General features: G+C 43.3%; 1 protein-coding gene across 5 annotated transcripts in view; it reads right to left on the bottom strand.

Annotated features, from left to right (window-relative positions):
* The window catches only part of LOC128345540 (nuclear cap-binding protein subunit 1-like), a 37370-nt gene continuing 13215 nt past the window's right edge, over positions 1-24155 (bottom strand). For 4 of the 5 annotated variants that reach the window (XM_053297617.1, XM_053297619.1, XM_053297620.1 and 1 more), the window contains 17 exons: positions 18638-18707; positions 17654-17869; positions 16886-16983; positions 14702-14765; positions 13010-13120; positions 12030-12094; positions 10122-10184; positions 9318-9392; positions 8039-8142; positions 6676-6798; positions 5778-5880; positions 4468-4561; positions 3650-3753; positions 2273-2387; positions 1691-1834; positions 1263-1376; positions 1-684 (listed from right to left, as the gene is read on the bottom strand). In XM_053297617.1, the coding sequence (XP_053153592.1) occupies positions 571-684; positions 1263-1376; positions 1691-1834; positions 2273-2387; positions 3650-3753; positions 4468-4561; positions 5778-5880; positions 6676-6798; positions 8039-8142; positions 9318-9392; positions 10122-10184; positions 12030-12094; positions 13010-13120; positions 14702-14765; positions 16886-16983; positions 17654-17869; positions 18638-18707 (1777 nt within the window). In that variant the 3' untranslated portion in view covers positions 1-570. Of the gene's footprint in view, positions 685-1262; positions 1377-1690; positions 1835-2272; positions 2388-3649; positions 3754-4467; positions 4562-5777; positions 5881-6675; positions 6799-8038; positions 8143-9317; positions 9393-10121; positions 10185-12029; positions 12095-13009; positions 13121-14701; positions 14766-16885; positions 16984-17653; positions 17870-18637; positions 18708-24155 lie in introns of those variants that run through there. The other variant, XM_053297622.1, reaches the window with a different exon arrangement.

Genomic DNA, 24155 nt, shown 5'->3' with positions numbered 1-24155 from the left:
TTTAAAAAACATATCTTGACTGTATTTCAACCATGTTTCATCCAACTGTGAAAATTCATTTTGATAACAAACATATACTCTAGGCTACTCAGCACGCTTGACCTTTTAGCGTTTTACATGTCCTATGCTTCCAAGGCATTTAACATTACAACTGAAAAGCTGCTCTTCAGTCAGATGCACAAGTCTTGAGGCTTGTTTCACATTATTATCATGAGGGAATCTATTCATAAGTAAGGGCCAAGCAAAGGTGACCTATTCTATTATTCCTATTTTTATTGTACACAAACAGTAGAGGGGACAAAACAAATGCTATGAAGTAGCCAGCATTTCAAACCATTTCAAAATTAAAAATCCACACATTATTCCCATCCCAAATCACCTAGCAGTCATAACTAGAGTAAGGCCTCTACTGCTAAAAAAGTTGCCCCATTAGAGTACTGGATAGCTTATCTAGAACAGCACAGTAAGCTCATTTCCAAATTAAAAGGTTCTTCCTTTTTCTTCCCTTGTCAAATTTTCCAATTTTTGTTTAAAAAGATGAAGTCAATTAAGCCCTGTGCAAAAAGTCACTCAGGCCTGCAGTGCACAGAATTGCTGAAATACAGCCAATATGTGATGATCCAATTCTGCTGTGAACAGAAGGTTCTCCAAGGTCACCATGTACTGATGGATGATTTGATGATGCTGCGGACAGAAAGAGACATCTCAAGTTACTCTTGCTATTGATCTTGCCGTGATCTACTAAGAGAAAGCACAAAGCCCACATTTTGCACTGAACTGGGAATCCCCACTTTATTCTGTAGCCGAGAAGTAGTAGAAGTCTAGATTTGTATGCTCATGGATAGAGAGCATCTAACATTAAGAAGACTTATTAGGCAACCCACAAAAAACTTCTCTCATGCAAAGACCCCACCAAAATCAAGTGTTATCTAGCTAGCTTATTTATCAGCTACCACCTAAAGCTGTAAAGAAAGTGGAAAAAACCCACAAGATCAATGCACCTCTTAAATTATTTTTACCACCAAGTAGCAAGGCACGCACATGCTCAAATAATACTGCAGAGCTCAGACAGAGCTTTAGAGCCAGTCACATGGACTATAAACTGACAAAGATTTTCTCTTTGACCATCGCTGGTGACATTAAACTCTCAAGCTAATTCCTATAAATGTAAACTGTATCAGTGAAGGATAAAACTGATTGATACAAATTAATATCTAGTTACTTTCCAACAACCATTTTATTTTGATAGCTATGTGACCAACCTGTAAGAAAATCTGCTGCAACCTCTCTATACAGTTCTTGTACCACGGTGTAATTACATCAATACCACCCGTTTCACAACGCACTAGATGCTCTGTAAGAATCATAATGAAACGCTGGAAAGAAAAGGACAGATGTAAACTGAGCAAGGCCTTTCGAAACAGGGAGGTCATCTTCCACAAACAAGATAATGTTTACATTAAAAAGAGGAGAGAGATGGTGTAACGAAACCTGAGAAGACACAGCTATGAATTAAATGCAAAAGGAACAGAGAAGTCCCTGCTATTGTTTGGAAATCTGGGTTCTCAAATGCATGGAACTCTTACTTTATAACTTAAAGGCAGAAACACAGGCTCTAGAATTTGCTAAGCAAAGATTCACATCTCAGGTGATACCCCCTCTCTTATCTCACTGAGATTTCTGCTTTTACCTGGAATATTACAAGGAAGAGATTTTTTTGTTCACTCTGCGCTGATTCAACTTTTTCTTGCAGGCGTTCTATTTGTTCTTCCAGCGGACCATCTTCTCTATCACTGCTTCGATCATCATCATCGTCGTCATCATCACTGTCTCTCTGGAGCGACAAAGTCAAAATTTGAGTGCGTGCAAACATGTAAAAAGCAAAAAAAGCTCTTTGGGCATACAGAGCGCTTTAAGGGGGGAACAGCATAAGCAGAACTCATTTCTGCTTGTAAGAGAATTCCTATGAAGTGTGGCAAGTTTTTCCACAGACAGATAATGAGCTTTGTGGTCCTACTCTTGTGGACCTGATGTACAGACGTAGTATGGTTCTGAATATCAGATGCTGGAGACAACCAATGAAGGGCCGGCATCCTGCTTGTGAACTCAAAGAGTCCTCTGGCTGGCTCCTGCTGCAAACAGAAAGCTGAACCTTTGTCTGTGCCAGAGTGGCAACTCTTGTGTTTTTGCACAACAGTGATCATTGTTTTCTTTTTCACACATCTTAGCTTCAAGCTATATTTCTTTCCAGTCGTGGAAAAAAGATACTTACACGTTTGTGTTGCTTGGCTAATCTCGCTTTGGCCTCTTCTAGCTCCTTCTGGATCATTACCACATGCTTGTTCATCTTACGAATTGTTGAGTGCAAGATTTCCCAGATATAAAACCTAGCAGAGAAAAAAGCAATATACACCCTCTTCATACACACTTTTGTCCGTGTCACTATAGCCACACACACACACACACACACACACACACACACACACTACATGTCTTCTTGCAAAGCCAGTCATAAAATGCAAGATACAGAATACTGTGGATTAGGAATAAGCAACCTGCATCACCACTAGAGATCTCCTACAATTCACTTCAATGGTTACTTCAGAATAATGATTATTTTTTTAAAGACATACACTTTTAAAGATATATATCCAAAACCGTCATGGTGTTTTAAGACACACATATAATGCATGTAGACCTGACAAAATGCTAGGGTTGGCTGTGGCTCCCTCTCAAAATGTACACTCTGTGGCAAACCCAGGCCTCCCACCTCTCACACAAAGGCTTTGCATCTCCCGCTTCCTCCCACAGAAGTTGTATGAAATAAAATAAAAACCATCCACTGTAAGAAGAGTTTCTTTTTGAAAAAAATCTAACTGAAAGAGGCCATTTATTCAATTTATATACCACCCTTCCTAAAGTGGCACAGGGTGGTTTACATTAAACACACACAAACTTAAACCAGATTAAACTCATTAAAATTACAACTAGATAACCTTAAAAGCCAGGCTAAAAAGATGGCTTTTTAAGGCTCTCCTGAAGGCCTGCAAGGAAGATAATCTTCTTATACCCACGAGAAGCATGTTCCACAACCTAGGGGCAACAACTGAGAAGGTCCAAGCCCAAGTCGCCACCAGATGAACGGGCGGCACCCGAAGACAGTTCCCTCCCGATGATCTAAATGAGCAGTGGGGATCTTGTAGAAAAAGGCCCTGTCTCAGCTAACCTGGAAATAAGCAATTCAGGACCTAAAGGCCTTAACCACCAGCACTTTGTACTTTGCCTGGAAACATACTGGCAGCCAGTGCAACTGTTTAAGAAGCAGAATATGGTCTCTCTGGGACACTCCAGAGACCAATCTGGCTGCCACATTTTGGACTAACAGAAGTTTCCAAACTATATACAAAGGCAGCCCTACATAGAGCGCATTTTAGTAGTCCAACTGGGAGGTTATCAGCTGGTATACCACTGTTTTCAGGTCATTCTCCTCAAGGAAGGGGTGGAGTTGTTGACTGAACGCATATCATTATTTTGAAGTTAAAGAATATCCCGTGCAAATCCCATCCCAAAGCCACCTATGCTAGGCACAGTTTCAAATAGCAACCTTTATTATTATTATTTTTTTAAAGTGAGGGTTACATTTAGTTACCTGGTGAAATCATGAGCCAATTCGGAAGAAAAAATCCAGTTTGCTACTGCGGCACAATCTACAATCTGTGTCCGTATCATCTTGTCCACCAGTACAGCGATCATCTGTGAAAGGGGAGCAAAGGCTTCTTGTTCAGTTGATTAGAAGCAGATGCTTGTTGGTTGCTGTGGCAAGTGCAGATAAAGGAAGGCACCTTTACAATTTCTTCTGGTAGCCCCTCCCCCTCAACTGTCTTCAATAGCAACAACTCAGGAGGCCCGCACTTTAGACTCCAAGGTTGTGGGATTATCTTTAATCAATCACAGCACACCAGCACATCTCTCTCTCTCTAGGCAGAGTATAAGAATTACTGGCCTAACAGTCGCCTTCCATACATTATGCCTTGAGCCGAGGTTTCTGTCATGTCATGGCCAACTGTGAATATTTGTGTTTGGACTAAGTCGTGGCTCCTCAGCTCTCCAGGGGGAGGAACAAGTATATTTATTTAATTTAATTTTTATTTTATTTTATTTAAACCCCCCATGGGGCCATTCCACGGTTTCCCTGGGGCAAGAAGGGCAGGGGAAGAAGCATGCTAATCCCCAACCTGCAGGAAGGGGAAGGTGGACTACAAACTGGGTTGTAAAGAGACAAACACAGAAGGAAAACAAACTGAAGTATCTTCACACATTTAGAGTCACGTTCAGCAGCACACACCCAACTGCCCAATGAGACGTCAATGTACTTCTATCCAAAGGAAACAGTTCTTCTTTGGAAAGGAGAGAGCCTTTTGGAATAGTGAAGGAAGGAGGAAACCCCCTACCCAAATTTACTCTCACCTGTGGATGATTCTTCCACACTTCATACATAACTCTGAGGACATGGAGCTTTCCTTCATCACTCTCTGCCAGTATTTTGAAGACTTCACGAAACCTTATTGGAACATAAAAGCCAAGGATCAAAACATTGTATAGGGAGCTGTTCGAAAGTAAAGCACATTGCCCTTTCTTTCCTCAACCTTGTCATCCAAGATTCAACTGCTTCAACAGTGTTGCAGCACACTTGTCCAGGGTGCAACTGGACAAGGTCTTCCAAGATCATTCCATCTCTCCATTCCAAGTCTCCAGAAAACACCATTTGAAATGGCACATTCTGCAAGTCACCTGTGGAAGATTCAGCATGCACCATCTGCTAACAAGGAGATGGAAAGATCTGGGGACATTCTCCTCCCCGTCTCAAGCACCATCTCCTCCACAGCCCACCTGCTAGTCACAGAAGAAAATGAGAAGGTGGAAGTGTCCATGAACAAATGTTCTGCACTGGGGGATCTTTCACAAGCTCAGTCCTCCTCCTGTAGGTATTCACAAGTTGATGGGCAGTAAGAAGCAGGGAGGAGAAATGAGACTCTTGTCCCCAGCATACAAATGTCGGACAATCCAATCCCTTAAGTACAGGCAAACCTCGACATTTATGGACCCAACGTCAGTGTTCTCTCTAATTTTTTTCCAATCTGTGTGTGGAATGAGTTTTGTTCTGGGCGGGAGTATCAAGGCAATGTGCAGGCACATGCATTCAGAATAGAGCCTTCCTGATTCAACCTGAGTGGAATCTAAAATTAACTGAGCAGACATCAAAAAAAGTCTGAGCGCACTCCCACGTGCACACCTTAGAGGGAACACTGCCCAACATCCCTGGTTTCGTGTATCCATGGTCTGATAAGTGGCACCCAACTTTGGCTGAAGCAGAGGAGTATGATACATACAGGGAGAACCCCAATACGGCTTCTGCAGCTGTACACAGTGGGAGGCAAGGGCAAAGTCTCAGCTTTGCCTAGGACTCCGCTTGAGAAGAAGCTGCTGATATGCAGGAGGACAGGAAAGAATCTTGGGATCATGAGCCATGCAGGAAGCCCCTGAGCCACAAGATGCCCATCCCTACAGTAGACTGCACTTTGGAGAAAACACAGGTAATCTTCTTTAAGTTGGAATCCAGGGCTTTCCTTATGGGTGCATCCCATAGGAGGTGCACCTATGGTCTGTGCATCCATTCCTGCCTACCAAAGCAAGGAATTAGAGGATTCAAATGGAGTATTCTGAAACAGTGGCAAGATTCCATTGATAAGCAGAGACAATTCATTCATTGCACTTACTTTCCCAGGGCACTGAAGGAATGACTGAATGATTTGGCGGCCAAATGCAGCAGGGTTTGTACAAATACCTCTATTTTCAAAGGATTGAAAAAGCAGCCTTCATCTGTAGGGGAAAGTTATATTCGTATATCAGCACTTCCAATGCAGGCCTTGATTCAAATCCATGCAGGAATAAGTATTCGTTTTCGCCTTTAAATATATATTTATTCCTACACCTACATCAATCAGTGGCAAATATAATCCAAGGGATTAATGGACTTCAAAAGATTCCCCCACCCCCGAGACTCCAGTTTTAATTTAAATGAAGCTTGAGTTAATTTGGCACAATGTGAACATATTTATGCGGAGCAATATAGCCAAGGTTCAAGAACCACCTCCCAGAGATCTGCCAGTGGAGGAACCCAGACACATATTTTTTTAATAGTTATAAGGCCAAACTAATATTAACCACCAGAAATCTAGACTATTCAAGAAGACCCAGCTAAATCCTGTTTACACTCAGGCATGCCAATTTAAATAGGCAATTCAAATCAATCAGTGTTGGTAAAAATGGAGTGTATGGCCAGTATTCAAAGAGCCCTGAAACAAGTTCTGTGGGCACAAAGTGAGAAGCGACTTTTTATCAAACAGCAGGATGCACAAATGCAGTTACGTTTCAGAAGCAGCATGCAGTAAGGCAGCGAGTTGGGTAGCTGATGTTCAAAGGAGATCAAGAACTGCAGAGGGCTAGCAAAAACCCCTTGTCTTAGTTACGGAGCTCTTTGGGTACTAGGCCATGTCCACTCGATATAGATAGTCCACAGTTGTACAGAATGTGCTACAGAACAGTAAAGTACATACAGATGCAATCATGACTACAGAACAATAAGAGAGATGAAACCCTAACAAAAGCCCTTACCATTATCATCATCCTGATTAGGATTGGGTACATCCTTCAGAATAGTGAAGATTTCGTCATTGCTTGCTTTATTTTTAATTGCAATATTTAAACAAAGCGCAACATTGTATCCCGGAAGAGACTCTACATATAAAACAAGATAAAGTTACTCTCTCTGAAATATAGGCACAAGTCTTTTGTAAAACTTAAGACAGTGAAATCACCAAGAAGCCCTTTTGCTGCAGATTTCCAGGACAAGACTCTTCCATCCACCTAGAATTAAACCTCTTGTTTAAAAAGTGGTTCAGGGTTTTAAGCATGGGACTTGCTATGCAGCAAAACAACAACTGCGTTTCCAGGGGCACCTTCTGCTGCAGCGCTGATGTAGCTAAGCAACTGAGGGCAATGGCAGACCATTAGGAAGCTGCCCTGTACCTTTTAAAGAGGAAGAGCCAGCTATACGTAGAATAAAATGAAACTGTGACTCACAGACCATTTCTATATTCCGCTCTATATTATTTTGTATAACTAAACAGAAATTTAGCATTTATAGACCACTTTAGAATATTTGCAGCTGAAGGTGGTAGACCGAGACAGAAAGAGGGAGTGGCTTGCCTGAAGTCACAAGAGAACACAAATCCCTAGAACATTCCGTCGGAACAACCAAGGTGAGCCTGTTCCAATGGAATGAGCTTGGAACATTGTGAGTATTCAGAGAGCCATTCTGGCAGACTGTTTTTGACATTGGCTTCTGAACACCGTGCTCCTTGGTTGGCTTATCATACAGATCTAGTTGATTTGTATAACACAAGCAAGAAGCAAGGAGATCACAAACGAATCAGAAGCCAATGCCAAAAACAAAAAGCAAGGGGAAAACAGTCCACCCAAATGGGGGTTGGAGAGCTTGGAACAGGATTGTTCTGCTCCTAGCTTGAAACAAGCCCTTCATTCGAAGGGCGTTCTGCTTCGAGCTCGGACCACTTGAAACGGACCATTCTGAACTCGTCATGTTCTGCACATCCCTCTTCCTGATTTTTTAGTTCAGTCTCTTAATCACTACACCACATCAGCTTTCGACAAACTGATTATTCAAGGCCCACCTTCAGAGAAGTGTTTGCTTTCTCACTTAAGAAGTAATGTAATTGCATGTTGAGATGCAACTATTTCTCTCAAGAAGCCCTCTAGTTCAGGGCTGCACAGTTTGGCCCTTCTGCAGATGTTAGACCACCATTACCATAATTCCTTACTATTGGCCACTATGGCTGGGGATGATGGGAATTGTGGTCTAAAAACAGTTGGAGGGCCCTGCTCTAATCCAACTCTTTTTAAAAGTAGTAAAGAAATACATAAAGAAAATACAAAAAAGCATGAACCATATACATACTATTACTTTCATCTCCGTATTTATAAATACATGTTGGATTTGCAGGGGTTAGGACTGAAAACGTAGCAGGAACAATATCTACTATTCGCTGGTGGTAGGAAAGCCTGGAGGGGAAAAAAGGGGAAATATTTGTAGGAGGTAGACAAGTGATCTCTCAGATGCCCATAATTTGATATCATAAGCATAACAATATCAAACATTAATAAACTCTTGTTACACAGCCTCAGTGATCTAGATGAGCACAGATCATCAATTCAAACAAATGCATATAGATTTATCACAATAAAAGTTCATGAAATGAACAAGGGAAATAGTACAGAAGGTGGAACAGGGGACATTCAGCTTTCTGAGAATCTCTGTCAGTTTAAAAAAGCAAGTTTCTAGTAGTTACGTCTGCAAAGATATGCTTTAGAAAGTGTGGTCAGCAATGCCTGCTGAAACCTGAGAAGTCAAAGCCCAGTTAAGATTTCTAGTTATAATGGGAACAGGACTTTATTGCCCTACATAGCTCCCTGCCTCTCCCCATGACTGGACAAAAAAAAAAAAAAAAAGAATTATGTAAACAGTATTACAGAATAATCATGCAAAATAAGAGAAATAGTGGACATCTGCTCATTTTACATAAGTTGCAGGATTCAGCGTTTTGCACCTGAGAATTTGAACTGCTAGCATACGGAAATTACTTTATTAGCACAAAGTCCTGGTATTAACTATCACAAAGTTAGGGCAGCACTCCCATCCCACAAGTGCCAGAAACATTTTAATCATTTCAAGATCATTGTGTCAGCAAAAAGTATCATTTCTTCCCTCATTAAGAGCTACTTACTCTCAAGCCAGTCTGCAGTCATACAGTACTTTCAAAACCTTTGCTGCAAACACAAGGCCTAGAAACCATCCACATGTTTAGGATTATTTGTCTCTATGATAAGTAGTTTTAATTAACTAGGGTTCTTCTAACTGAATACTTCCACCCTCTCAAGCACAATTTCCTTCCTGAAACATCAGCCCTGGGACAGAGAACAGCTTGAACGTGCTAAAGAATAGTTAGTAAGGAGTTTATTTCACCCTCAAATGTATTGCTTACTCCAGTTCACTGGCAGAAATGTCCTATTCCTTGACACAATTGGCAATATGCAAAATACAACTGACGCAAAGTGTGGCTGTTTTATATAAACATTCCTTTACAGTTCTTACACACTTTAGCAAATATATAAAGCTGGAATTAATTGGCTAACTATTCTGTGAGCTACCCCATTTGCAATTTTGACTTCTTACTTACCTCATGCATTTTTCCAATACTTCTCTTACAAATTTAGGTTTGGGCGTGTCAAGGTCCAGAGAAAGACAGTCTGACCTATCATTGAACAACCACCAAAATGTTGAAATTGCTGTTACTCAGAAAAGCATAAGTAGGTTATTTTACTAATATATACAAATTAGGCACATTTAAAGCTTCACTGCAGTATTTCTCCTGTTCTCTGATGAGTCAGAGCTACAAAAACATATAGTTTGCAGCATTATAATATTATTTTCCATGTGTTCAAAAAAGATGGACACAACTACAGACATCTGTGGATTAAGTGGCTTTTCACAGAAATCAGCAGGGATATAATGTTTGTAATAAGAATTATTTGAAGGACTTTGCACGACTGGGATTAGTACCTGAAAAGGAACTAAGGATCATACTGTGGTTGAACAAGGAATACACATAACTAGAACCATTTTGATAACTGGCTAGAAGTTATCAAAAAGCTATGAAAAGCCTGGCTTTAAAAGGGGCTTAGACAGATTCATGGTGGACAGGTCTACCAATGGCTACTAGTCTGGTGGCTGTGGGCCATCTCCAGCCTCAGATGCCTCTTAATTCCAGTTGCCAGGGAGCAACAGCAGCAGAAAGGGCACGCACTCTCTTGATTGAGCTCTTGCCTGTGGGCTCCCCAGGGGGATCTGGTGAGACACTGTGTGAAATAGGATGCTGGACTAGATGGGCCTTGTGCCTGATCCAGCAGGTCTGTTCTTATGTTAAGTGAAAATTTATAAAAGTGTATGTGGAATCAAGGAAGTTGAAGAGAAATTTACTTACCAATCTTCCCAGCTCCAACGGAACTGAAAATTACTCAGATGGTGGGAAAACCAATTAATGAACCTTAATTAAAAGAAAGTAAGTTTCAGTAACTCCTAGATGTCTGAACTACAGCAATCCACAATGCCAGTATTCACAGCAGCAGCCAACATGCTGCACAAGGCAACGCAGGCATTTTCTGACCCACTGGGGCTGCTGCATACATGAAAGCCAGCCCTGGAGCTGCTGTGTAAGAGCACAGTTGCACAGCTACTTAAAACTGTGTGGGGGCACTTGTGCAGCACTACTTCCAATGGAAGTACCCGCACACTGTTGTAAGTAGTTGTGCAACTGTGCTCTTACACAGCACCTCCAGGGCTGGCTTTCACATGTGCAACAGCCCTGGCAGGTTGGAAACGCTGGCATCGCTTGTGCAACAATTCACTCACTGTATTTAGCCATTACAAGAAATGGGAACACAAAACTCTTAATGAAGAAAATGGTGCATAAAACCCAAACCTATCAGATAATTGGATATTTTTAAGAGGTATCAAGTTCTGATCAGGTATCCAAGTTTTAATTTCTGACAGACTGGATATAAACGCTTACTTCTGGATCAGGTATCCAGTTCTAAGTATCTTTGAAGTGAGTACTAAGAAGCTTGTTCTGCCCTAACGGAACAAAAGAGGCATCTTTTAAAAGTTTTGATATCTTTATTTAGCAGGGGGAGAGCAACCAGCCCTATCCATCCCCAGCACAATATCTATGTAAAGTGCTTTGGGAACTTTTGTTGAAAAGTGGTGTATAAATATTCATCATATTTGTTTGTTTCTGTCTTTCAGATAAGGAAACCTCAGATAAGCTGAATGTACAATAACTTTGGAAACAATACATAATAAACTCAAACAAACTCTTAACTACTTCTGTTCCTCTTCCAAACCAAAACTATATTTTAGAGATGCCCAAAACATTTTTAGCTCACAACAGGCTGTTTTGAGCTTGAAACAAAACACCTTTCAAATAAAGGGCCTGTTTCGAGCTTGAAACAGAACCAACCCTTGAAATGTTTTGCTTCAATTCAAACTGTTCTGAGTATTTCAAGCGCCTTTTTGGAGTGCTGTTTTTCTGGGGTCAGTGGGTAAACCAGTCCTCCAAGGCAGGCTGATGCACTAAGTACGGATTGGAGGCCTGGTCTACCCACCTCACACGGCTCACCTCAGATGGACTGGTCTACCCATCGACCCCAGTAGGTAGACCAGTTCTCCCTGGAAGAACAGCCCTCCAAAATGATGCTTGAAACACTCAAAAGGTTTCAAGTTTGTTTCATCGAAACAGCCAGCTTGGCCGCTGTCCCAATGAAACATTTCAAACATTTTGATTTCATAGGAACATAGGAAACTGCCATACACTAAGTCAGATCTTTAGTCTATCTAGCTCAGTATTGTCTTCACAGACTGGCAGTGGCTTCTGCAAGGTTGCAGGCAGGAATCTCTCTCAACCCTATCTTGGAGAAGCCAGGGAGGGAACTTGAAACCTTCTGCTCTTCCCAGAGCGGCTTCATCTCCTGAGTGCTCACACATCAAGTCCCCCATTCAGATGCAACCAGAGCAGACCCTGCTTAGCTATGGGGACAAGCCATGCTTGCTACCACAAGACCAGCTCTCCTCTCCTGAATTTCATTTCATTTCGAGCTTGAAACAAAAGGCAAAATCCATTTCGTGCACACCCCTATTATACTTGGTTTTCAATACTGCCCAGTTCATTCCTGATTATGATATTCTTTTATAGCCATCATGGCCATTTGTGGACATAAAACAAAAACTATTTGTGGAAGAAATAACCTTGACAACTATACACAGACTCCGTTTAAATTCAAAAAGCTCATTTCACAAACTCTCCAGAAATCTATATGCAAGTGAATTTACCCACCTGTCTATACATGTAGTATTCATTGTATCCAAGCGCATGTATAACATTTCTGTGGCTTGTGCAAGCTGCAAGTTTTCATTTAAGTTTTAAAGTGGATGCATCTGTAACATTCTAATGCTCCATTTGTCTTGGAACACAGAGCACACATATATGAAAGCTAAAATGCTAAGCCTGACTCTTCAAGTCTCAACCAGAGATACCAGAAAGGCAAGGCAATCTCTTCTCTTTGACCCACTTTTGCTATGTAGAATTAAGCTTGAGCTGTCCCCCACCCCGAACAAATAATGGATACAATTGTAAAAGTATTTTATCGCCACCTTCACTTCAGAGATTACTCAAAATATCTGCATCTACAATTATCTAATACTGCTCAGAATTCATTTAGTTTCCCAACCTGCCGATAGTCCATTTAAATTGAAAGTATACACAACCCTTTACCAAAAGATGCTGAACCACAATATGAGGTATTTTCTTGCCTACAGAATGTCCCTTGGAGCTGATTCAGGCATCACAACCCAAGGAGTCCTGTGAACCTGGATTCAGCCCAGCTGAATTCATTCTTTACTTTCTCCACATGTGAGGGTCGGCCAGGGGTTAGGATTAGAAGGGGTGAGGATCGGCCAGGGAGAACGTCAGAATACTAAGCACTCTCAGTCCAGCCAAAAATTAAATGTTCAAACTGCACTTCATTTCCAAAGGTTTTCTAAATTACACTGGCGAAACTGAATTGCTGAGCAGCAGAATTAGCAATGCATAGTTAGCAAAGCGGCACATGGACCTACCCATGTCAGGCTCCAGCACCACTTTTACTTACACAGACTAGCAAGCCCCACTGGAATCTCTCGGGGAGGGTTTGTGAATCTATACATGTTTGAAGGCACAAAGTTGCGTGTGTGTTTTTCTGTGAATAACTAGCCACAATAGCCATTTGTGGTCTTTATTCTATAACTGCTACAAGAGTCATTCAGAGGAAAGGATACAACTTGAGGTAAAGAGCCAGGCTGAAGTTTACAAAGTTCAATAAGAAGTGTTGTGTACATCACTTCAGTCTGTGGTGGCACAGGAAGCTGAAATAGCTCAGCAAAGATTACCTGTGAAAGAAATGACAGAGACACATTGAAACATATGCCTGCCCTGTCTGGGCACATTCCGGAGCAGACCCTGCAACGGGGTCACAATGAATCTATGAAGTGTGCTTCCACCCTTCCTGTGTTATGACACCACAGTCCCTAAGCTGACAGCAGGGTGCCGTTCATATTTCCAGTGCCTTGTTTCAAATTTGATCGCTTTGATATAGTGCTATAATGTTGTATATCCAGTGTAAAAATGTTGCTGGTTTTTTGGGTTGTTAGTTTTTGCAATCCCCGATGGGCGCTTTGCTATTTACATTTTGAATTCAAGTTGCCTGAACAGAAGCATTTTGCCGCTGTTTAGCGTCTAATTTTGAAAGTGCCCTGGACATTATGACATCATTACTAAGCAGGCACCATCAGCTTAAGTCTGACAAATCTTGGAGTGCAATGGTGCTTGTTGGAGTTTGACTTCAAATCACAACTGGTCACTCCCCTTTATGAGAGGATTCCTCTTACAATGCACAAAGCTACATATTAGTGGAAACATGACATGAAGGATTCATATAGTCAGGAGGTATTCTATTCATCGTCTACTTGAGTGTTCATTGATATCAGGCTTAACTGCTAAACAGTTGTCAAAGGGGTTGACAGCTACACCACACATCAAGGCATTATTGCATCGGTATAAGTAATCATTTTACTACACCTTGTGTGTGACAAAATGCAGGACAATATATGGGGGAAAAATCTTCTTAGAGGCAATTTGGTCTTCTATATGGACTCACTCTGACCTCTGGAAACAGAATGTCCGGTTTTAAACAGGAATTACAGGGAGGTTAATACTCTCTTTTTTGAAAAATGCAAATGATCAAGGCTGAAGCTTGATTTGGCATCACATCTCAGGGGGGAAAAAACACCAATTTCTCAACTGCTGTTTGGCAAGATCAAAGAAGACCATCTTCTTAAAGGCAGCCTTGAGATGAATAACTTGCTTGGCAAAGTAGCTTGCCAGGCACATGTATTCCTTCTGTGTACCGTTAAAAACAAACATAAAATTCTTAGTAGCAGGAATGGACAAAACTCAGAAGAGAAATCCCACAAATGTCTCCAGCACAGAATGGGGGTGAGGAAGGAGAATGCCGGTTTTTGTGGGGTTTCCAAAACCTTGCATGGATTCAGCTCAAAACCAGACCAGGATCAGGAGCTATAGGCACATGCACACAGGCAATGCCTGGGAGCCTCTTTAGGCTCTTGCTGAGGATTTTAGGCACTGGCACGTCCTGAGCCCTAGAGGCCTCTGCAAAAGCTTCAGAAGCATTTCATTTGAGTTGTGAGGTTACTCCGATAACATTTTAAGCCAACAATTCTACACACTGCTGAAGCACTCATCTGAAGCTCACACATATAACCTCTGGAGTGAATCTATCTATTTTCTGCCATTATCCCAAGAGCTCAAGGTGAGGCACAATACTAATAAGGCGACACACTTTCTGGGAAAGCACTGTTACTGAAGAGAAAGATTACATACACTGGGGTTCATTACATGGGGAATAAAGGTTTGCAAGCGGAAAGGGGAAATATGGCAAGGAATGCACGTACCTCGACTATATGGTAGTTCAGAGGAATCTTATTATTCCCTGGGTAGCTTAGCAGCTGGGCAGCACTAGAGAAAGTGACAGAGAGGCATGTGGATTAGACTGCCGACACAGAAAAAAGAAAAATCAGCTAGGAAGCACGCAGGGGCCCTTGCAATGGAAAACACTTCTAAAGAGGTGTGTCAACTGGTTACCCACAAGAGGCAGACTGATAGTAAGATACAAATGTACACAGCATGTCCCTAGACTGCTAGGAGTTACCCTCTTCAGCTACACAAGCCTCAACGATTTACCACTAGTGACAACTTGACTCACTGATTTCTCAGGAAGATATCCTTAATGGTACTTTCCATGTGAGAGCAGTCCACACTAAGTCATAATCATGGCTGATTAGCTCTAGCCACACGCTGAGCCTAAGCTTTTCTGGAAAGCACTAATTGGTATAACTCAAAAAGGAAGGTTGTTTACCCACCGCCACCCCTGCCAGAAGACCTTTGCCTCAACAGGGACAGTGCCCCAGATATTGGGAGGCCATCATTGACTCTGTTTTCAAACAGCTCCTTGGCAGTTGGACTTTCTACTTCAGGAGGTACTTTTCCTGGCTACCTGTAATTAGTGTTCATTTTCAACTTTGTTATAACACAGGATTTTATAAACTCTTACAATTATAAGAGGGCTGACCTAGCCTGTCACAAAAGGTCAGCACCCAGAACTGGGTTGTGTGGATATATTTGAACTGAATACTGTTATGAAATGTAGTACTTTATATCCAACAAAAAAGTCACTATGTTGGGTATGCAACGTGCATATTAAGTCCAACTCTCAAAAATACCTTTATTGCACAAAAAAGAAAATCTCAAAGCTGGTAAAGATAAGATGTTTCGATGTAACTCACCTTCCTCAGTTGAACAAACAAATGAGAACACATGAAAACCTCCTCCATTTCCCAGCTGTTAAATTCCTTAGACATGACAACACTGTTCCATGACGGAGGAAGAGACAATGAGCAAGGGCTGGGGGAGGAATCACTCAATTCTTCTCAGAGGCTAAGTGCAACCTAAACACTGAATTTTATATATTGCACGTTTCTCACAGATTTGCCTGTACTTAAAATACCATTCATTACTGATAGATTAATATAGAAAACTCAGAGAATCTTGGAAAGACAGGGAATTAAGGTGACTGTGCTTTGTACGGCACCAATGACACTTAAACAACTGTTTTTGAAGTCTAGATTGTATGATAGGAGATGTGATGTACAAGATTTGTTCTTCATGTGCAAGAACAGGGGGAAGGGAACTGTGGAAAGGTTCAATGTGTAAACTTCAATGCTTAGGTTGCACTTCATTCTATATTGGGGAATCTAGTAGATCATTGAAAGATAGATACAAAGAACATCTAGCAGATAGGAAGTATTGTGCACAGAGAAAGAAACCCCAGTCATTGCACCTGAGGATTAAGCATGAAGGCCAAATGGTGCCTACTAAAATATCTATTTTGGGGATTGAGAGGAACCGATATAGAAGGAAAATCAAGGAAGCATTTATAGAGAAGTTGAGACCATACATGAATGCTTGGGAGGCACTGGCCAATGTGCTACATTTTATTTGTCTAGAGGGCGGGGGGGGGAAAGAGGGCGGGGGGGGAAGAGGGCGGGGGGGGAAAGAGGGCGGGGGGGGAGAGGGCGGGGGGGGAAAGAGGGCGGGGGGGGAGAGGGCGGGGGGGGAGAGGGCGGGGGGGGAGAGGGCGGGGGGGGAGAGGGCGGGGGGGAGAGGGCGGGGGGGGAGAGGGCGGGGGGGGAGAGGGCGGGGGGGAGAGGGCGGGGGGGGAGAGGGCGGGGGGGAGAGGGCGGGGGGGAGAGGGCGGGGGGGAGAGGGCGGAAGAGGGCGGGGGGGAGAGGGCGGAAGAGGGCGGGGGGGAGAAAGAGGGCGGAAGAGGGCGGGGGGGGGAAAGAGGGCGGAAGAGGGCGGGGGGGAAAGAGTACCTATGCCAAACAGGTAACTTTTGTTGAGATAACTACATGTCTATTCCTGAGGCATGCTGGGAATACCCAATATTCTAGGATGGGCTCCGATTATGATGGAAAAATTAGTTAAGACCAGGGAGTGGGTTTTTTTGTTTTGGTAATGCAAGAGATGCCTTTTGGCCTCTTTAACCATTGCCCTGTATGAAGACCAAGACTCCATACCATGTTTTTCTCTCCTTCCAGTGTGATTTGATAATGCAGTGGAGATTTTCTTCTATAACAAATCTCTCAACAGAATGACTTCCAGGCATAACAGGACCCTGGCAAAGGAATTAAGTGATGGAAGAAGTTAGCAGCACAACCTAAAAGTCAACTGTAATCATTGGGACTACATGTCAATGTTTGGTCACGCTACTCTCATTATAGCCTTGTCAACAGTTGTAACACAATTTACTGTTCATGGGGATTCACCACCTACGGCAAACATTTCCAAGTTGCTGGAAAGGGTTTGTCCCAGTGAGTTTGCTGCTAGGAAACTCAGGCCAGGATCCAAAGAACTGTGGAATTACTTTAATGAGCAGCTGGTGGTTTGGGAATCCCCCTGGCAACAGTGACCCCCAGGCAACACAGCAAGCTGATTTTGAATCTAAGAGAATCTCAAAAAGCTGCTTATGCTATGTCATGCTGCAGGAAGGAGGAGTTTTTTTGTTTTTTGTTTGTTTTAAGAAAAAACTCCTCTGGGCTAGCAAACGCTCCTTCTGCAAGCCTAGGAATCTCTTTGGAACTTCGCTAGTTAAGTTCTACACAAAACAATGTCTACAACACAAAACATTTCAGACAAGAGACAATATTTAGAATCTCCCAGTAGGACGGCATTTTGCTTGAAGCCTAGAACACAAGCCTTTCTTTCCCCCCACAGAGGGAGGGGTTACAACTGACCAACTGCCCCCCCTTCCTGCCACAGGGACATTTTTCGCACAGGACACTTACCTCGGGATCGTCAGTGTAGTCAAACATTCTAAAGATCACTCTTGGCATTGGGTAAATGGAATCTTCGGTATGAGGTGGAGGAGTAAAGGGAGGCAGATTGTGCTGGAGTGCTTCACAAAGCACATTGTCAAAAGCAAGATATGGCCTCGGAATGTGCCTTTCTTGCCAGCGATCTTTTTTCAGCTTCTGAACCTGAGCCCAAAGGCAATCTAAGTACTTCAAAGAAAAAAGCACCCCTCAGTGATTTCTAAACATTGCATGTAGGAACCCCACTACAGACAGACTTCTGGAAGTCCACTCCATTTCCTGACTTGGAGGTGGACTCTCCCCTATCCCCATATACCCTTTTGCCCTCTGAAAAGGTCAGTGGCTCAATACTTCTTGGTCAGGATCTTTAAAAAAATAATAATAATCACACAATGACTTTGACACATCCCGAGACCTTTGTGCTTGTGTATGATCAGCAATAAGCTCCTAATGCCTAGTTGTTTTTGAAATTGAAGCACCTTTCAAAAGAGAGTTTTGATATGTCAAGGTGGACTACTGTTAAAAATACAACCCAAAGTTCCACTGACCATGGCAAGGCTCCTGGGCATGCCTATGGTAATGCTTTGAGTCCTGACCACGGCCGAACAGAGTACCTTCCAGGCACCTGAAAACCACTATTTGTAAGCAACTGTCATATCTGGGCAAATTATGGACAATATCCTTTAGAACTATCGGGGGGGGGGGAGGGAGAGAACAAGCATTTTCAATCAATATTCTCTTGGTTATTGAAGGATTTTAGTGAACTCTTTATTCTACAGTTCAGAAAGGGAAGGCAATTGGCTGGACATCTCATTACAGCAAAGGCAACTCTACAGGGTAGAGAAAATATTTTCTATTAATATTTCCCATGGTATTCCAATTAGTATTAGACTTTAGTACAAAGTTTTCTTCAACTATGTGTGTCCAGATGAATATTTTTTTTAAAAAACTATTTACCTCTTCTTGCGGATGTGGTTTATCAGCAGCCCAAACCTGTAACATGGGTACATGAATCTTCTGACGCCTTCTGACATGGGAAACACACAAAGTTCTACTTTCAGTAGGCTGATTCCCAACTATAGTGGTGTGAGTTGGGGGGGAGGGGCGCGATGATGGAGTTTGGCTTATATTGACACAAAGACATGTTGAGAGGTTAGATGCGGGCATAGTATAGTAGGAGGGTGAACAGATTTTATCTAGACAAAATTCTTCATGTATGATACTCTTACTGTACTGTTTCTATTGCAGTTTCTTTTGATATTTCTGAAGTGACGTGTAGTTTTGTGTGTGGTTTTGTTGTATTGAGTGGCCGTTGGCTGTAATAAAGTACTACTACTACTACTACACATAAGAGGTTTTTCTGTTTTTCAGAAAATGAAAATTTTTCTCACAATGTCAAAGTTTGAGACTTTCAGAATGCATTTTCAACTAGGTGCTAACCAAAGGTCTTCAGCCCAACTCAAAAGCAGGAACAGTAGAAATTCTAGGGCATGATCCTGCAGAAAGTTTTCCTGTATGAGTCCTAGTGAAATTAATGGGACTTGTGCAAGAATAGATTAGTAATGCTCTTCAGCAGCTCCAATTTCAGTAGGACCCATACAGAACAGCTCAATATTGCCCAGCATCTTCCAGTGCTGCAGTGAGCTGTGGAAAAGGTTAAGTGATTTGCAAAACTGTATTAGGACTATTGGCCACTGTATACATAACACAATTTGCAAATCAGGAGCAAACCTTGGGAATGTACCTTCTCTCTCTCTCTCTCTCTGCTTACCTTAACCCCAGTTAAGGCTACATGCACAATAAGGTAAGCCAAAGTTAATCAAATCAAATCCCTCCTTGCCAGCTTCAAACCATTATATCTGGGTTGTGATTCATTGAATCCATTAGAATGGGTTCTGCACCTGCGCGGAAGCCTCTCGGTGTCGAGTTCCACAGCTCCTTTATGGCGCCTGCGCCCCGCCCCACATGACCACATGGCTATTTCAGGCGGGAGGAAGCGCAGGCACCTCAGTTCCTTTGCGACCGCCGTGGAGATCGGTACACTTGGTTTCTGCGGCTCCTCGTTCTGGTTCCTTAGCTAAATTGCACTATTTTAGATTCTACTGTTTTAAACGAATAATTTGACTATGGACTGCCCTTGGAAAACGCTCTTGGATTACCCTTTTTAACTGTCGATGGATTGGACTGATTTGGCTTTTTGACCTTGGACTGTTACTGACTACGTTTGTGAGTACCAGACTGTTTGTTTTTTTGTGACTTGATTAAAAAAAAGGATACTCCTAAATCTAAAAAGACCTTTAAACGTTGTGAAAAATGTAAAGCGAAGTTGCCCTCTCAAGATGCCCACAATCTGTTTGTTCTGTTTGGGTGAGGCTCACAAGACTTCATCGTGTAAGATTTGTCAGTCATTCTCCAAGCAAACATGGAGAAATCAGGAACTATGCTTGAGGGCTTCGCTGTATGATAATGTTTTTTCTGCTCCTTCAACTTCAAAGTCACCTTATCAATCTCATGGCTCGAGGGACCTGGATGCTACCCAGTTTAAAACCTCGAAGCCCACTGAAAAACCCCCCACACGCCTTGAAAAGGCAAGGGGATAAAATGGCTGCAGCGAGTGATCCGCCAAAAGGGCCAAGAAGCGACGTCGGGTTCTACCCCCTCTCCCGGCTCTGCCCAAGATGTACTATTTGTCTCTAAATCGAAACCTTCGATGCCGACATGCCCGGCAAAGAAACAGACACCCTCTATCAAAGCCGTTGCCACGACACGCCCGGCATCAAAGAAGAAATCTTCTGTATCGAAGCCTTTAATGCCTACACAGCCAGCATTGAAACAAACACCCTCCATATCGAAGCCGTCAACACTGACCCACACGGAATCGAGACCAAAGTCCTAGACTTCGATATCGAGCAGATCGGCATCGGGAAAGCCTTACACTTGTTAGTGCTGACCAAACCAGCAGTTCTCGACACATTGCCATTGACGTCGACACATTCAATACCAGCAGGAAGAGATTTGATGCTAACACCGATCAGATCCCCTTCGACATAGAGGGAAATTGAGCAGGCATCAACCCTGAACACACCAGCTCTTATATCTACGGTCACCCCTCGTTTTAGGGCTCCTATGACATTCGCTCTTGAACAAGAGGATCTATCTGATAATGAGGGCGCTTCATTGGATCCAGGCGCAGCTCAGTCTCTTCTGAACATGCTGGAATCCAACACTACCACACCATCTACCTTTAAAGGTTTTCCATGCTCGGAAGAAGTTCCTTCCGCAACCATAAATCCCATATCACAAGTACTGACTGCAGCCCAGCTTTCTACAGCTACACCATGGCACACCTGTGGCTTTGGCCATGAGGTTTCTCCGTCAAATGAAAGGGCTTTGCCTGGCACATCATCACCCAGCTTAGCATATGACTTTAGTGAAAGCAGGGTTTGGCGTTTAAATGTGTTGCCAATTCGTACCCTCTCAGCAGGTGATGCACCTTCTGCCCCAATCTGGAAGCAACACTCTTCCACTGCAACGCAGACTCAGGTGGCATTGTCTCCAAGACACATGCAAACTTCAGTGCTACAGCTGTCTTCCAAGGCGGTGCAAACGGAGAAGTCCATCCCATCTCGCCCGTTGCATCAGCCTGTAACACCCATAACACCAACGCCACACTCTCCATCACTACATGAGACAGAGGACAGTCACCATGGGTCTTCCGATTTTGAATCTGACGTCGAGCCCGTGAGTCAGATCCCTCGCCATATGTGGCTACACCATCACATCTCCCCAACAGAAGAGTTGAAAGCTTATCATCTCCATGTCAAGAACATGGCTGCAGCCCTGGGTCTGGACTTAGCCTCACAGGTTAAAACAACTGATGACCCAGTGTATAATTTCATGGCCCGGTCTCAATCAGCCCAACCTGTCACCCTGCCTCTCCTGCCAATAATTTCAAACGCTGCTCAGTGTGCATGGGCAGTTCCTCATACTTCCACCCCGACATCTAAAAGACTGGAAGGTCTTTTAGATGTGCAAGAACAGGACAACACATATCTTTTTAAGCACCCTGTACCCAATTCCTTAGTTATTGATTGTGCTACCGCTTCACGTTCTGAAAGACGGCATACTACGCCCGCGGACAAAGAAGGCAGGAAACTGGACATATTAGGCAGAAAACTGTACTCAACTTCTTGCCTCTCTGTCAAGGTGGCCTGTATGGCTAAATATAGTTACTGCCTGTGGGAAAACCTCGAAAAGGACCTGGACATGCTCTCACGCGACCAACTGAAAGCCCAGTTCAGGAAGACACTGCAAAGGGCAGGGGATCTGACCTGTCAACAGCTAAGCACAGCTAAACACTTGGTGGAGTCAGAATCTTGATCGATTACGGCAGCAATTACCGTAGCAAGACGTCACGCTTGGTTATGCTTGTCCTCTTTACAACAAGATATGAAGGAAAAGATTGAAGGTCTGCCTTTTGATGGCAAGGGCTTATTCTCTGAAGAGACCAATGCAACAATGAAGAAGATGAAAAATCCAAGTTCACTGCAAAAACTTTCACCACATCTTCTTCTGCCTCTACATCATATACGATGAAACAGAGAAATTTATATCGTCCCCATGTAGACCACAGGAAAGAAGGGATTACCAAAAAACCTATCAACCCTTTTCCAAATGGTCCACACAACAAAAAAACAAATACCTCTCTGCCCAACACAACAAACAGGGAGAGGGCAACAAACAGCGTCTTTGAGATTCAGGGCAGCCCATCGCACACCCAAACATCTGTTCAGCTGCTTCTTGCAACCCCACACATCAACTGGGTGGAGACATTGTCAGCCTACAACATCCATGTGCTGACCCCAATAGCCAACACCACCACCAGATTGGCAAGTCATGCACAAGCATGGCACCACATAACATCAGATCGGTGGGCCTTGAAAATTATCATGTCAGGCTATGCGATAGAGTTCAAGACCCAACCACATTTTCAGGGCCTACGTTTCATGAAGGTGAGTCCTGCATTACTGCAAGAAGCACAGGAACTCCTACAAAAGGAAGCAATAGCCAGGATGCGATGGGCCCAACAACAGGAGGGGTTCTACTCCCGCTACTTTCAGGTCCCGAAGAAGGATGGGGGACTCCGGCCAATAATGGACCTAAGATGTCTCAACAAGTTCATCCAAGTGAAAAGGTATTGGATGATGACGTTACAAGACATCCTGCCACTTCTGTTTCGGGAGCGGTGGCTTGTGACGTTAGATCTAAAAGATGCCTATTTTCACATAGGAATCTGCCCTTCCTACCAAAAGTACCTGAGATTCACCGTAGGCGCCTCAGTCTACCAATACCAAGTCCTGCCCTTTGGGCTCTGCACGGCCCCTTGCGTATTCACCAAATGCATGATGGTGGTAGTGGCTCATCTCAGAACAAAGGTCCTGAAGATATACCCTTACTTGACGACTGGCTCCTGACATCAAGAGACAAAGGAGAGTTACTTTCTCAGATAAAGCATATGTTGAACCTACTCAAGGACCTGGGAATCCAGATAAACTGGAAAAAATCTCATCTGACCCCAGTATCCACCATATCTTACATAGCAGCAGTGTTGGACACCGATGTGGGATGGGCCTTTTTACCAGAGGACCACTATCTGACCATTACGTGTCTGATCCGTCAATTTCAAACCTCCCCACTACAACTGGCACAACAGATCCAACGCTTACTGGGTCTGATGGCCTCTTGCAATTTGACGGTTCGTTACACACGACTGAAGATGAAGAAGCTCCAACTTTGGTTTCTGTCCTCCTTCCATTCGCACAGGGACAATTCCAGGAACAAATTATTGATACCACCAACAATTCTATGGTCCCTATCTTGGTGGACACTAAGTACCAATGTACTAAGAGGGATCCCATTCCGATTACAACCTCTGGTGTGGTTGACGACCAATGCTTCACTTAGAGGTTGGGGAGGCCATTGCAATTCCAGAATGGCACAAGGTCTGTGGACAAGGACCCAGCGGCTGCTTCACATAAATTTCCTGGAACTTCTAGCAGTTTTCCAAGCCATGAAGGCCTTCCTCCTGATGCTCAGAGGTCGGGTAGTACAATTGCAGTTGGACAACACCACTGCAATTGCCTACATCAACTGTCGGGGGGGACAGTGTCCAGATCTCTTTGTGGGCTCAGCATTCAGATTTGGCATTTGACAGCATCACCCCTATAGCCTTACACATCAAGGGAACGGACAACATTCTGGCGGACGACCTAAGCCGTACATTCGACGGACACCCGTCATGAGTGGAAACTGAATAATCTCTACTTGTGGCCGATATTTGACCTCTGGGGATCTCCGGAAATAGATTTATTTGCTACAGCCCAGAATGCAAAGTGCGAACGCTACTGCTTGAGGGCGGGCCATGACCCCTCCTCCATGGGAGATGCGTTCCAGATAGACTGGTCACTGTACCCGA

Source organism: Hemicordylus capensis, chromosome 2, assembly GCF_027244095.1.
Source record: "Hemicordylus capensis ecotype Gifberg chromosome 2, rHemCap1.1.pri, whole genome shotgun sequence".
Taxonomy (NCBI): Eukaryota; Metazoa; Chordata; class Lepidosauria; order Squamata; family Cordylidae; genus Hemicordylus; species Hemicordylus capensis.
The sequence above is the reverse complement of the archived record's forward strand: the minus strand, read 5'-3'. Positions and strand labels throughout refer to the sequence as shown.